At 39.9% G+C, this 14,777-nt stretch overlaps 1 protein-coding gene across 1 annotated transcript; it reads right to left on the reverse strand.

The window, feature by feature from the left end:
* Positions 1-158: 158 nt before the first annotated feature.
* Positions 159-14,725, reverse strand: LOC110973117 (EF-hand calcium-binding domain-containing protein 6-like). Its single transcript, XM_087134426.1, has 12 exons — positions 13,777-14,725; positions 12,246-12,337; positions 9,447-9,619; positions 8,904-8,970; positions 7,801-7,961; positions 6,265-6,402; positions 5,632-5,770; positions 4,765-4,893; positions 4,430-4,578; positions 3,900-4,013; positions 1,680-1,790; positions 159-402 (listed from the first exon to the last, which is right to left on the reverse strand). The coding sequence occupies exons 1-12, from the start codon at positions 14,144-14,146 to the stop codon at positions 174-176; spliced, it is 1,872 nt and encodes a 623-aa protein (XP_086990552.1). The 5' UTR covers positions 14,147-14,725; the 3' UTR covers positions 159-173.
* Between the last annotated feature and the right edge of the window lie 52 nt (positions 14,726-14,777).

Genomic DNA, 14,777 nt, shown 5'->3' on the forward strand with positions numbered 1-14,777 from the left:
GTACAAACTTGATTGGCAATTGAGAAAATATTTTCAACAAGTACAAACTTGATTGGCAGTCATATTTCTAAACTGCTTCAGTCCATTCTTTGTCAGTTGCATCAATATTTCTGTACAACCGCATCTATTTTTATTCATCCCTATAGACAACTTTTTAACAGACTATAAATTTATCAGCATTGTCTGCGACTGAACAGATGTATCTGGCAGTTGGGGGCATACCTCTTCCGGTTAAAAATGGCCAGGAACTCTGGATAAGGCACCAGATCGTCCAAGTTGACACCCATCTCTACCAGGATCTGGTCCAGCTGAAGGTCACTCATACGGATCCCGAAGACCCTGTCCACGCTGTCTCTGAACTGTTTCTGGGTAATCAGCTTGAGGTTGTACTGGTCTTGGCTCCTAGAGATGCAAGTCGGGGAGAAAGCTGAGGGGTGTCCATCTTAAAGCAAAGCAGCTGACTGCATAGCAGAGTGCCCAAGTGATGCTGCACTTGTTGAAGACTTATGAAATGTGCCACTTTCATGAAATGTAATTTAATCATGTTTTTGCACAGCTTTTAATAAAATGTGGCAGAAGTTTCCTGAAATCAGGTGCACTAAGTAGTGTGAAGGACCACTTCATTTTTAAAGACCAGCACAAAACAGTCTGGCTGTAATTGTACGGCTGTCATGCTTGAATTTTGTATGTCTGTCAAAACCAAAATCTATTCATATCGAACTTTAAGGAACCAGGAAATAGAAATATTAAAAACATTTTTACTAAAAACCCTTGAAATTGCATCTTTGGGTTTCAATTAATCTTATTTAATTTTTTGTTTTGCAATTTTAACCCATATTTTGATGCTTTTATGGTTTTTATGCTAATGCACAATTGCATATTCATGAGCAGTAGTAGACGGAACTAGCCAGCAGCAGCAGCAGATGGTAGAGAGCGGGGTGTACAATGCTAACTACAACTACATTACTGCACTAGACGCATCACACATACCCTGTGACGAAGCCACTTACAATCATGAGCAAGCAGAACTATGATGTCATCCAAGGTACTGAATCTCAATGTTGCACTGATTTGTGCAAAGAAAATTTCTAAATTCTTTTAACCACTGCTATGGCAGATTTCATTTTCTTTGGCAATTTATTGCTGTGTAAGTATATGGCAATAATCCAGCGAAAATCCTTTTCACAGAAATGTTCCCAGATTAGCAAATTCGGGGTTCACAATTTGAACATGAAAACATGCAACTTGAACCATGTCTTCCTGGATTTACATCAAAGCAAAAGCGCCCTCACTTGTCCAGAAATTCTTGGTCAATTTTTAATGTTTGAAAAAGTGCACTGTTCAGTTCACTTAACTCAAAAAAGATGTCCAACAGTCTTCATACATGGAAGAAGAGTACAGAGATACACAAAAAGTGATTCTAAGAAAAATTCACTTCCCGGATCCTTTAAATCACTCCAAATACCATTTGGTTTGGCAAGAATTTGGGACCCCAGCCTGAACAAGGTGTAACAGTTGTAATAAACAGTAGAAACATTGAACACATGTTGGAATCCAATCCTGTGAACCTTGTTGCGAGACTTGAATCAAATGCACTCCAAGCTGATATGTTAACCCTAACCCTCCTCAATCCTCCAACAGGTGAAGGATTGAGGAGGGTTAGGGTTAATGTTACTCACTTGAGCGTGGCTAGAAGCCTGAGAAAGTCCTTATGAAACATTTCCACTAATTTGGCTTCAGCATCCTGGGCTGTTAGAGGCCCAGCGGGGGTTTGGGCTCTGGTATTGAATCTGCAGAGGGGAGAATTTCATCATGGAGTATTATCTTTCTTTTCGCAGAGCATGTTCAGGGTCTCGCCTCATACGGCTGCAAGGAAGAATACCCTGCTTACAATCATATTTACGTGCTAAGCACCAGTCAAGTATTAAAATCTGAGTAGATCACATGGCTTTGTGATGGGCAACTCAACTTTTGTTGAGCAAAATCTTGGGCTAAAACCTGCGTACGCAACAGGTCTACTGAACGAAAATCTCTTTAAAATTGCCTTGAAAAAGATATTTCTCAAATGCAAACAGTCCAAGATGAGGTAATGCAGACTTTCTCCTCATAAGGCAGAGAGACGGTCATACCTATGTTCATCGAGCAAATGGACTATAAATGGAAAATCAGAACGGCGAACAAAGACTGTGAAATGCAATATGGAGAGGGTGAAAACCGAGGGTAAATGCACCGAACACTTTGTTGCAAAATATTCCCAAAGCAACTAGCGTATTTATACCTGGCCTAGTTTTTGTAATGTGACTGATATAGGACAACATTCTACTTTGCAAGGGGAAAAACGAAACCATGACAATATGCCTAGTGCATTATCACAGTTACCCCTAGAGAAAAACATTTTTTAGAAACAGACAAAAGAAAAACATAGGACGAGAGCACTTTTTGCGATAGTGACGCTATTATTGGAAAGGGCTCAGATCAGCATTTCAGATATAATACTTATACGGTGGCCCTTAGGGTATAGCCTGACACAATGATGCAGAAGAAAAGTATCACTCTGATCAATGTTTTTCATTAAAACATGAGATCTCCCCTTCCGTTGGCAAAATACTCCCGAGTCCCACATATGCACACAGAAAATGCATTAAAAAACAGCTCACAAATGCCTCATTAAAGTTCAGCTGAATTTGCAGTCCTGTTATCACTGTCCTAAATCTGGATTCACCATACATTATAAAGCTTCCGCATATCATCACCTGCAGCAGCGTTCTATGTTTCTACAGATTTCTAATCCTAGGAACTGGAATCCCCATGAAGGTTTACAAACAGGGCTCTGGAAGTGTGCCAGGAACCCTGACATACAAGTACAAAATCCCACCAAAAATCTCATCAAGAAGTGAATCACAATTGACCGGGCGGATGCAGCATGACATCCCAGAAGGGAAGGGGGATTTGAATTTACGTAGTGATTCTTCCCCTGGCAATCAAATTAGATTTTAAAAAGGTGTTTACACGCTGACCTCAATGGTGAGGGTTGAGCAGTGATTCTGCTTCTAAAAGAATCAAGATCTCCAATTTTGAGAACAAGAGAAGTCAACTTATGGGAAACTCTTCACAGCCTCAGCAAAATTTGCAAAATAAAAATCTGCGTTAGGTACCTCTGAAGAAAGAATATTTCCAACTTGTCTTTATATATTGATTGTTCTTGATAACAAGATTATGTAACCAGCTCTCGCAAAATTAATTCATGATTTTGATCAGAAATATGTCCAATCAACTAGAGGTATCTCTGGTAATGTTACAAAATTGTTGACGTGTTGCAAGGAAGCGAAATGCTAAAGCCTGCATCCCAAAGATGAAGACGTATCATCCATTTTCTAGAGACGCTCATTTGAAAGTCTTCAAGCCTACTTAAATATGCTGTTATACAACAATATTTCTTTTACAAAGCCCGAGGTCTGTAAATGTTGGCCATTTTCCTCATGAAGTTGTAACTCTTTGCATGACAGATATTTTGTAGTGAGTAGAAAATTCCTCCTTTTTTACACCTACATTTAAATGTAATTTTATTTTTAACAATAAGCCACTCCAGGTAATTTTCAATTCTACACCGTTAGCAACTGCAACAAAAAATTTTTTTTAAATATTAATTAAGGAAATAGATGCCAACCAAATAACCCTCTAAAGGATTACGTGGGAGAAATTTTACTTTTCAACCATCATTCACTTGCTTAAAAAGCCCCTACACACACCAGATTATGATATGTCTTTGGAATTCTCTCGAGGACTTCTTCCCTTGGGATTCTTTTCAGCACCCTATCCAGCGGGGAACAGATATCATGCCACTGATTTGATGTCGGCTCAAAAGTGCTTAACACCAAAGCCAAAGCAGATTGCCTCACCTGTGTGTGCCATCCATGATGATGCGGTGAGCGATACCGTTGTTCATCCTTGACATGAACTTGTGCAAGAAATCCCGGTAGTTAACGCGGCCATCTTTTCTGCGCAGGCTGGCTCTGTCAGTAGCAAGACAACAACAAATCATGAGAAAACAGGTCTTGCAACAAGAATTTGAATGTTTTAAAATGTTTAAGTTTATCCTACTCCCGACAATTTATCACTTAGTAGTAAATGCATCTAACACCAGCTAACCGTAAAGCAATTGTACAAAAAATGCTTAGCAAATATGAAGACAGAACAATATACGTATGCAAAATGCACTGTGATACATAAGCTGAAGTTACGTTATTTACAAGGATGTTTTTCCACAACAATACTCAAGGAGAGTGAATTTACAGATGTGGATACCCAGCTAATGTTGAAATCAAAATAGAAAATTTGGGGGGGGGACGACAATCAAGACCTGTGGATACGCCACTAAAGAAAACAAGGCATATCCTATGAATTGAGATAAAAAAAAGTCTGTGGCTACCTTTCAAGCAGGTGCTCTATCTCCACTGGTACCATGGGAAGGTCATACTCCAGAAGGATGTCACGGAACTGGGCTCTGGAGACTGTGCCGTCGTTACTGTGGTCAAAATGCTCAAAGCCCATCAGGAATCCGTGGTAATTCTGCTCCATCTGGTAAGCCAAGAAAATGACATTTCTCGTTTTCTTCAATTTTTTTTTACCGATGTCTTTGTGACAAGGCTGGATTGTATGGTAGTCATTTATAAATATGTCAATATGGACACCTTAAAAACTTGACACACTGAACGGCAACCCACATATGTACAGAGTACAGGATATGGGCACATTCAATCTTACCTTTCTTAACAAGAAAGAGATAATGTCAACAGAGGGTGGTCTTGGAACATCAGTAGGAGGCCGTTCCATCGGTGGCTCCACATTCTCCGTTTCCTCAACAAGTTCCTGAGTTTCCTCTGGTATCTGGGGCTGGAGGGTAGAGTACAGAATGTCATTTGTAATATTTAGGAATTCTGGTCATTGTGCATTTCAGATGCCTGAATTTGTCATATTGTTAGAAGCAGCAAAGTACAGGTCTCCGGAACTTGAAAGTAATGTCAAAGTTGCAAATATTTCAGTTTACAAAAAAAAAAGAAAAATGAAAAAAAAAAGTCCAAATTTCCACATATAACCAGCAAAAAATTTCAAGACAGACTGTTCAAGACAGTCCATTAGTAAATTTAAACGATAAAAAAAGGAGACAGCTTGACATTTTCATCCTCGCTTGTGTGACTCCAGGGCTGCTTCTTGTTACAGTCCTCTTGTCATGTCACCTTTTGATACAGAAAGATTCCGCAAGGACCAAAATATCTGACTTGACATTTCCATGTTTCTTGTTAAGCGTCGGTGAGGGGTACACAGCAGGCTTTACATTTCACATTTCTGAAAGTTAATTTGGGTTTAAGGGTAGTGAGTGCTGTGTGGCCAAAGCAAAGCTAAACAAGAGTGAGTACACACAAATTGTTATAACATTTTCTGCAGAATATGGATGCACAAACCAGTGCTTCTTGGGTGGCAGAAATGTATCGACGCACTGGTGGCAGGCCGTACAACTGAAATTGAACTCAAGGGCCCCCGAGTCAGCCAGCTGTAATGTTTTACACTTCTAACAATGAGTTGCTTATTTGTACATTTTCCATGTGCTGCTCTCTGAGTGTATATGCTTACCACCCATGGAGTCCTGGGCTGGTTCCTGACTCGCGGGGGTGCTGTCTTGGCCCGCGCTAAATGGCGCCCTCTACTGTCCAGACCAATCTGGATGAAGAACCAACTGCTGTTGACTGCCCCAGTATTTTCCAAGTCGTACCTGACAAGGAAACTCGCCGTTAAGCCCAGACATTCACAGAATCTACAAAAATCCCTCTTTTAAAATGTGTTTGAATGATATGTCACAGAAACTTTGAAGACCTTTTTTTTTAAGTTGGGTTTGTCCTCTGTGGATGTAACTTTATGAGCTCTGAGAACTCATTCAATGTTGTCCAGGAGTTTTTTAAAAAACATCTCAGAGGCTTGCTCCAATGGGAGCCAAATTCAATCATGTAATTGCCTACTGCCCACTACTGATTCAAACTGGCAAGCTAGCCCTAGCAGCCTGAATGGTTGGAAGTAAGAGGAGGGTAGATGGCCACACTATAACACCAAGGGGTGATCAAGTCTTGATCAAACAGGTGTTTCTGAGAAGCTCTTTGAATGGAACAGAGAAAACCAAGTCATAAAAGGATGAACATTAAAATGTCCATCTACACGATACAGAATTCCACAATGAGTTGGGTTGTTTAATGCACACAGACAGAACTGCACCTTTCCCATAATTTCTGCATTTCGTAGTCGTCCAGCCTGACCCCAAGGCTCGCCAGACATTCCTCCAACTGTGGTGGCAGAATGACTGCCCCTGGGTCAAAGCACGAGGGTGCTAGATGACGTCGGATGTCAAAGTCACTGCAAAAACAAAAGGAAAACTAAGAGTTACACTGTTTGTTTTATTTTTCAGATTTATTCTTCATTTACAGAGTGCAAAACATTTCAATTTCAAGAGTAAATTCTAGTGTGGTGAAATTTCACTTTCACATTTAATAGGAAAAGATGCGGTTTCTTTGAAACAACGCATTTGCCCTGGCTTAAGAAAGAAGTAGTTTCATTTTTTGCAAGCACTTGAGGTTTTTTGAGGGGTGACGAGCCTGCTGTCTGTTTCATAATTATCACATTGCACTTAATATGGGCTTGCCACTGCAGACATGTAAAAAAGACGCAAAATCACTTCCACATTTTCATTCCATTTTACATGAGGCCAGGTCTCTTCAAGCGGGTCATTATGAAATGCCTATAAAAGTAACAGTGTATTTAAAACAGACACTGATCACGTTTTAACCACTAGATCATTTCAAACAAGCCAGCTCAAGATACATAGTTAATATTGGTAAAAAAAGCACCATTTTTGAAAATAAACAGTACATGTATAGGTTGGCCAGATGTTAAAAACAAAGTCAAATTACCACAGATACTGATTCCCAACACTCATATTTGCAGCATTCATAATACTTGCCACACTCCAAGGTCTCACCACTGATCGATGCTAACTGAGACAGGCTATGTATTGCAGTCAAGTTCAATTACAACACAGATGTGCCAGATGCACGGTGTACATGTACGTGTGTATGCACTTAAGAATGGGAGCATGAGATGCAAATTGATGTCTAAACACACGTTTGCATAACCGCCCAAGTGTGGACATTTTTTGTTTCATGTAGTTAAGAAAGAAAACTTGGTTCAAATCCTCATTTTTCTTGCTCTTAGAACACTCTTTTAGGCTGGAGTTTTGTTGGCTTTCTTGACTGTTCATCTTCCGCAGCTTGTCTTTCTTCCCTAACGCCAAACTTCATGTGCCTCTGAAACTATTTTGCAGAAGGGGAGAGTCCTTCTTTAGATCTAGGTAAGTCCACAGTTCCCCCAAGGAATATTCTGTTGATCTCTTTTGTTCACAGGTCCACACTAGGTATGTGAAGTTGGTCAACACATATACATTTACTTGTTACATAATTAGGACTACATAGATGTTGAAATGTTAGGGGACCAAAAATATCACGATGACAATTTTGCCCCAACAACTCGGTCCCGACTTTCCTTGCAGAAGAAATTGTCCTGTCAATGTGGTAACAGCCTATCCATCACAAGAGACTCGAGGAGACCTACACAGTTTAAAGGGTCCATGATGCAAATCTTTCACAGCTGGGAACCAGTGACAAACTGCACACATTGTATGAAATTTGGATGGTAACCCGTTTTTTTGCTGATAATGTTTTCTCTGGTTTTAACGATCACTTTACTGAGAGAACCCACCTGTGCCTGCACTTTTCCTTCAGCAGGGCATTGGCATACGTTGCCATCACCAGCTCAGGTACAGGCTTCTTGAAGCACAGGTGGTCCTCCAAGTGGTTCTTCTTGCGTTCGGCTGACAGCTCCATCCTTGCTGCAGGACTCAGCCACTCCCTCTTTACAGTCTGCAGCACAAGGTGCGTTTTCAAGCAATTTTCAGTGAGACACAGAAATCTGAAGGAAGTTGGGGCTCCAGGTCACTGTGTCAGCTAGGGCCTATTATTTGGAGTCTACTCTGCTTCACTAGTGTATCATCCCAAATGTTATTACAACAAATTGAAACTTTTCAACAAGATATGGTCTCTTTTTAAGGATACTCTCTCCTGAGGTTTTGTGTACAATTCTAAGTGTATGCTTAATTTCAAACATTTTGTCAAATTAGCATGGCAACTAAGTTTTTAAACCTTGATAAAAAAACACACAAAGGCTTCATCTACACACATCACCTTTGAAAACTCAAATATGCTAACTTTATGTCCCAATATGTCATGAGTTAATGAGAGGTCAATGACGCATTACGTGAGTTGTTTTGACACGTCCGGTTCCCTTTAACAAGTTTAATCGACGTTAGCCTGAAGCATGGTGATCTACTGGCTCTTGTATGGACATGACGCAAATTACAGTCTCATTCAAATCAGCTCATCTCTAGGGCATTTCCCAGAAGATGCATTGCCAGACCTGCCAACATGCTGTACTCCTTCCTGGGGTCAGGGATTACCACACAATAGAATAAAATTTTAAATGAATCGAAGGTTCATTGAAATACCTTTTAATCTATTGTGTGGTAATGCCTGACCTCAGGAAGGAGTGTGGCTGGGTTTGGCAGGTCTGCACTGCATTCACATGCATTTGTACAGTACAATGGGCATCTAGTTGACTAAAAAGTTCTCAAATGGGAATTTTAGTCACACAACGAGGGATACCAGAATTTTGCATCCTTCTGAAGAATCAAGGTTAATTAAACTAAAAGTTATTCTCGTGGCTATTGATTATAACAAAATTATCTTTCTTATCAATAAAACTTACACCAACATATTGGAAATGAATTTATTTGCAGTATCATTTACCTCGTTATCACGGAAGCAGGCAATAAAATTGTCAAAAGAGACCGTCTCCACTTCATCAAGTCCCAGCCTGGAATACCAAAACAACAAGCATAGAACATACATTCATTGACCAAATCTAGCACAGATCAAAGTCAGACTAACTAAACCAAGTTGTTGACCTATTTAAAACTTCACATTTTAACCTGGCATGAGTTGATAAAGAATAGAGTCAGTGTTTTAGAAATCCTGGTTTCAATTCAATCTGTGCATAGTAAGAGCAACATTACAACATGTTCACAGCATTGAGGGTTCAACTACGGATGTTTTGAACATCCCCACATATTCATAACATATTAGGTCCAAAACAACATGTTCAACTAATCTTTGACTAACCTAACTAGCAGTTTCAGAGCCTTTCTACTATGTTATATCATATTTAGCTCAATGCCAAATGTTACATTTGTCTTTAAAATAACCTACGTACAGCAAGCAGTTTTTGAACCTCTCTACTAGGTTACACTGTGTTCAGCTCAAAGCTAAATGCTCCACTTGTCTTAGACTAACCTAGCTAGTAGTTTTTGAACCTCCTCCCTGGTCAGATAACCAACAAGGTGATACAGAATACGGGTCAGGGCAATCTTAGAGACAGTGCTATTGCCTTGGGGGTCGTTGGCTCGGAAGAGTTGCTGGAGACCATGGAAACTGGTGGTTAGCTTCTCCCGGATTATCTCAAAAAGCTGAAAAAAAAATAGAATCGAATCAAATAAAAGTCTAATTAAAATTAGACAAGTATGGAAAGTATTGATCTTTGGTCACACAAAAAAATTGATTTTCAGTTAAGTTTAGTTGGTGTCATTTTCTCAGTTTCTTAAATGATTCTTGAGAAAATCCATTAACATTCAACAATTAACAATTTTTAACTGCAATTTTATCCAAAAAGCGGGAAATTTATTAATTATTATTTTTGGGGGGGTATGTAGAGCCTTCAGGGCTAATTCCACTGATGTCTTACAGTCACTTTGACGTTACTTTTATGAAATCAGAAATATGAAGTTATTGCAAATGCTTTTCTTTCCAAGACGAGTATCCCACTGACTGTGCTCACATGAGTACAAAAGATTAAAAATGACCACAATGATATAGAACCTTTTCCCAGATTGAATTAAAACTTCACAGGTCCAAATGTACACTTGAAACAGATGCCTTCATTTGCATGCCAAGTGTCAAAGAGATCGGCAATGAGACAGCTAAGATCCTTGCCCTCAACTGCCTCTATCCCCAAGAGAGCAACACAAAATGGACCAAAACTTTCAGAAAACTAAATGCACGTCAAAAATGGTTGCAATGGACATGATAAAAAGGGGAACTGCACATTGATTTTTTTTCCGTAAGCGTTATGGTTTTCAGCATCAAGGTGTTAACACTTGCGTAGCTGAAAATCATGTTAACTACCATGAAAACATCAACTAGGTTTGCTTCCTCAACTGGGCAACAGTCATGAAAAATTCACGGCAGGTAAATGGTGCTTTTGTGGAGGCAGAAACAAGTATTGATTTTGACAGCCTAGGTCCACATACATCTAGTGGTTAATAAACACACACTGGCTTCCTACTTTCACAGTCTTGTTTGCCTGGCTGCACACCAGCCAGACTTAGTGTGAGATAATTTGAAGAGGATTAGGCTTCAGAAAGGGAGTCTCTAATAGCAAAGAATAGGGGAGTCCTGACTCTGTACACTGTTTGCAAACAAACAGGGGCAATAGCAAATACATGTACAAAAAGAAGTTGGCAAATATACCCTGAGCACTACAGCATTCTGTAAGATGGGATTATGCCTCCCATAAAAATTCCAACTTACTAATTTATGGCCCATTCTTGAGCTTAGGGAGTAAGAAATAAATGTAAATAATTGATGATTTAGGGGTTCAGGCATACTGTGAGTTATCATCATGCATCAATCAAGGACTGCAAATCAGATAAGATTTTTTTTTACAATATCCTGATGCTTAAATGGGCTTACAGTGAGTTACTGTGGGTTAAGAACCTTTGAGGAAAATCATGTAAAGGTTATTTCTGGAAGTTCTGCATTTCTGCTACATTTACTCTTATGAGGTTCTGTTCACGACTTTAATTATTAGGAAAACAATGTACACAGACCTCCCCCCCAAAAAAACTACAAACCAAAACTGAAAGGTGTATGATAAAAACTGTTTTCCAGGATCACACAAGCATGTAGAATGACAACGAATATCAACAGAAGATGACAAATTACAACTGGACCATATACACCGTACAATACCACCAATTAAATTAATGTTACAAAATAAATGCATACGCGACTTGTTTCAAGTACGTACACAAAAACAGGTAGTGTGTTAACCAATCAAGAAAAAAAATGAAAAGCATAAACAAAAAAACACCCTTATGATGGAGCAATGTTAATTACTGCATAGCTGAAAGTGCCCATAATTGCCATCAGCATGGGCGTCACCGAGATTTTTATGGCAGGCGGCAAAATGTTTTTTAGGCATCAAACTGGCAAATCACAAACGCTGGAAGGCGGTTGAATTTTTCACAAATTGGTCAATTTCATTCCCTCTACCCCCTTGTTTCTCTCACTTTTTCTTTTTTGTTCCCCCAAAAAGCAAGCGATCTCCCTCACCCTCCATGACATCCATGACCACCAGATACACGCACCTCTTCTTGACATCTGGACTGGACACCCACATATTTAAATCAATCAAGACTACATGTACTGGTACATTATCAACCTGATTTATTCACCACTCAGTGGTCACCCAAGTATCCCTCAAGTGACTTCAGTCATTACAAGTCTCCATCCATTCCCCGAGTTCTCAACTCCCCGACTCAATTTATTAAGCGCACTCCCGGTGCCTGTCTTCCAAATGATTCCATCCATCCAAATCAATTAAGATAGCACTCCCTATTCACTTCAACTAATTAATTCAATTTCCAAGTGACAAACGACTGGTGTTTTGATCAGAGAGTCCACTTACCTATCGATCTGGTTCTCCTCTATCTGTGTTTATGCCACCATATTACTCTACTCTTGATAAATTGGCTTAATACAGTCCTACGCTGCTCTATGCAGCTGCTGCATTAGGGCTACAGGCAGTGGCCTATTGATTTCTTTTCACGAAAGCCCCGTCCTTCACTATTGTTACTGACTTTGGACTTCAACTTCCCAAAATCCCAACTCCCTCCAAAAATCTAAAGCAACAAGTTCATACATAATGGTACTATTTAGAACGGCTCTGGCAAATGATTGACGATAGTGGATTCTGAGGCCTCAAAGCCCACCTGACACCTGTCCCAGTATAAAATAGTGCCACAATCTCCTTACCTCTTCTGGTACATATTTCTTTCTTGGCGTTCCATAGACTCCTTGCACTCTGGCAGAAAATGCCCGCTTTTCACCTGGTTGCTGCTCGTGAACTTGATGGGAAAAAGAAAAATATAAGACATCTTTCAGGCTATCTTGATAAACGCATACTGATTACTGTCTGATATAAGGACTGATATGACACGTTACCTGGTGATCAGCCACGCATGACCCCAAAACACACCCACTCCTATTTCTTTCTTCCATCTTAAAGGATAACACTGGAGATTCATCTTTCCTTGAGCACCTAATAAGATCTTTGAGTTTCGAACACTCAACCACAGCTCCCTGAATTGAGTATCTGCTCAGTAGGAAAACAAGAGATGGCATATTTTGTGACACAACAACCATAGTGTCTGTCTCAACTGAACTCTGTTGCTTTAGTTAAGTTGACCCACCACGTATTGGGCCGGCCCAACTATGGCACAGAGTGCCAGTGGGTGCCATAGTACATGCCAACGTCGTTTCATTCATATCAGCAACTCGTGCTTGCAGAAACAAGTTTTATTGTGATATGGATGATATACTAGGTTGGCATATTTTTGATGAGTTATGTTGAGTGCGACATGGTATGAGCTGCATAAACTTTTGGCTGTATTGAAAAAGGTAGAGAGATTTCTTTCAGAAATTTGCCAGCTATAGTTGGGCTGCCCAACTGAAGCACTGTGGTTTGGACAATCTCGACTATATTTTACAAACCAACGATGGGGTCTTGCTATTTAGCGTCAACTAGCCTCATACTTATGCAAAAAATTATATGTATATTAATTAGACATCTACAGATATATGCAATATATCATATTTATCTAAAATGATATTTGAGTCTGGAAATTTGAGCGGCAAAGTCAGTTCTGCTCATGTAGCCAAACTGGCCACCATCGTGTGTGGACTTGTTGACGGCTGAGAAAAGAAAGATGGCAGACCCCATACATCGCAAAAAAAAAAGTTTTCCTGCGTGAATATGGAATAAAATTCCATTTATCTTACACAGTAGAACGTGTTAAATATTTAAAATATGATAAAACCACTTTGAAACATTTAGAGGGTATGTTCAAGTTGTTGATGCTTTGTTGACGCTACTATGATGCTGCTATATGTGCAATGGCCGAATAAATAATAATCATAACAACTTGTGTTGACACTTGTTGAAGCTGAATAGCGAGACTACCAACAAAGTCCTCTTGGTGGGAGCAAACCCCGCGTGCGCACAGGTTAACATAGGTTCGTGCAAAAAAAAACCAAAAAATGACCTCCCTTCCAACCCCAAATTTTAAGAAATTTCTTTATTTTATTATTGGTAACATCAACTGCCGAAATTAATTGTAATCAAACAGTATACGCTGTACTGCAACTATCTAAAGCCAAGGATTACCTCAATAACAACTTATGTTCCACAATTACATGTACAATGTAGATAATGAACATGTAGGCCTACATTTCAATTTCTTTTTTTCTTGAACGTGGGCAATGTTTTTCTGGTTAAAAAAACTACCTGGTGGCCAAGTGAGCATTCTGTTGTGTTTCCGTCTGCTGAACCCTCCACCGACGCTGCTGTCCAAAGACTCTCCCAGTTGTCTGTTCTCTTTCTCCTTCGAATGGACGGGAACCCCCTCCCCCTTTTTCAGTGGGGGCAAATTTCTGTTTAGCCCGTTGGCCTGAGCGTCGCCACCCGCTCGGCCTTCGTCTCCGGACGGAGGCGAGCAGCGGCCTAGGGGAGTGATCAGGTCCCCTCGGTTACTGCCCCGAACATTCAGGGTGTTTTTGTCCCCAAGACGGGCTCTCGGGTGCTCGATAACTGGCAAATTGGACGGTATTCCGGCCGAGGTTGTTGGACGTCGATTTTGCACTACTGCGGTCGCCATGTTGATGCGTGGATCAGAGGTTTAGTCAATCATCAATAAATGTTCACAAAATACTGAATAGCTTCGTCGACAATCAAACTATGAACATGATTACTTACACACTGACTGCAGATACCAAACATGCAACGCAAGGAAACTATGCTCCCCAAAATTGTGTCATTTCAAGCTTTTTCTTAAATAAATAATTATTCTTCTAACAATCTGCAACCCACTGCTTACAACTTATACAAGCACGCCTCAGTGTTCATTTACTACGTATGTACGTGCAGGTGCTTCTGGACTTTCCTATTTTTTTTACGGGAAAGCTTAAATTGTAATATTTTAATTCATTGAGTGGACACACAATAAATGGGATAACTTTATCCTGATAATCTATAATTGAGCTTCAATGAAATTGAATGCTACAACTAGCTTCCTTCATTCCAAATTAATTAGGTACAGTTATATTGTAAATTTGTAAGACAGTACCAGTAAGTCCCCTCTCAAAAAATGCATCATTCCAGGCATTGCTTGGATACGGGCTTTTGAGGTGAAAACACATGTGACCCGCCGTGCCGCTAAGCGCTGACACGCACACACAACATACAGCGCGCTCAACCAATCACTCAGAATTTGTCAATTGACACATTTA

The sequence above is a fragment of the Acanthaster planci genome, linkage group LG03 (assembly GCF_054643075.1).
Source record: "Acanthaster planci isolate LZ-2023a linkage group LG03, COTS_SCS, whole genome shotgun sequence".
Lineage (NCBI taxonomy): Eukaryota > Metazoa > Echinodermata > Asteroidea > Valvatida > Acanthasteridae > Acanthaster > Acanthaster planci.

Bases quoted from the DNA above. Each gene is read 5' to 3' on its own strand.
- LOC110973117 (XM_087134426.1), bottom strand. From the start codon at position 14,146: ATGGCGACCGCAGTAGTGCAAAATCGACGTCCAACAACCTCGGCCGGA. The intron at 8,971-9,446 runs GTTAGTCTAAGA...TTGGTATTCCAG, and splicing joins GTTCAAAAACTACTAGCTAG to GCTGGGACTTGATGAAGTGG. The intron at 403-1,679 runs GTGAGTAACATT...TTGCATCTCTAG, and splicing joins AGGCTTCTAGCCACGCTCAA to GAGCCAAGACCAGTACAACC.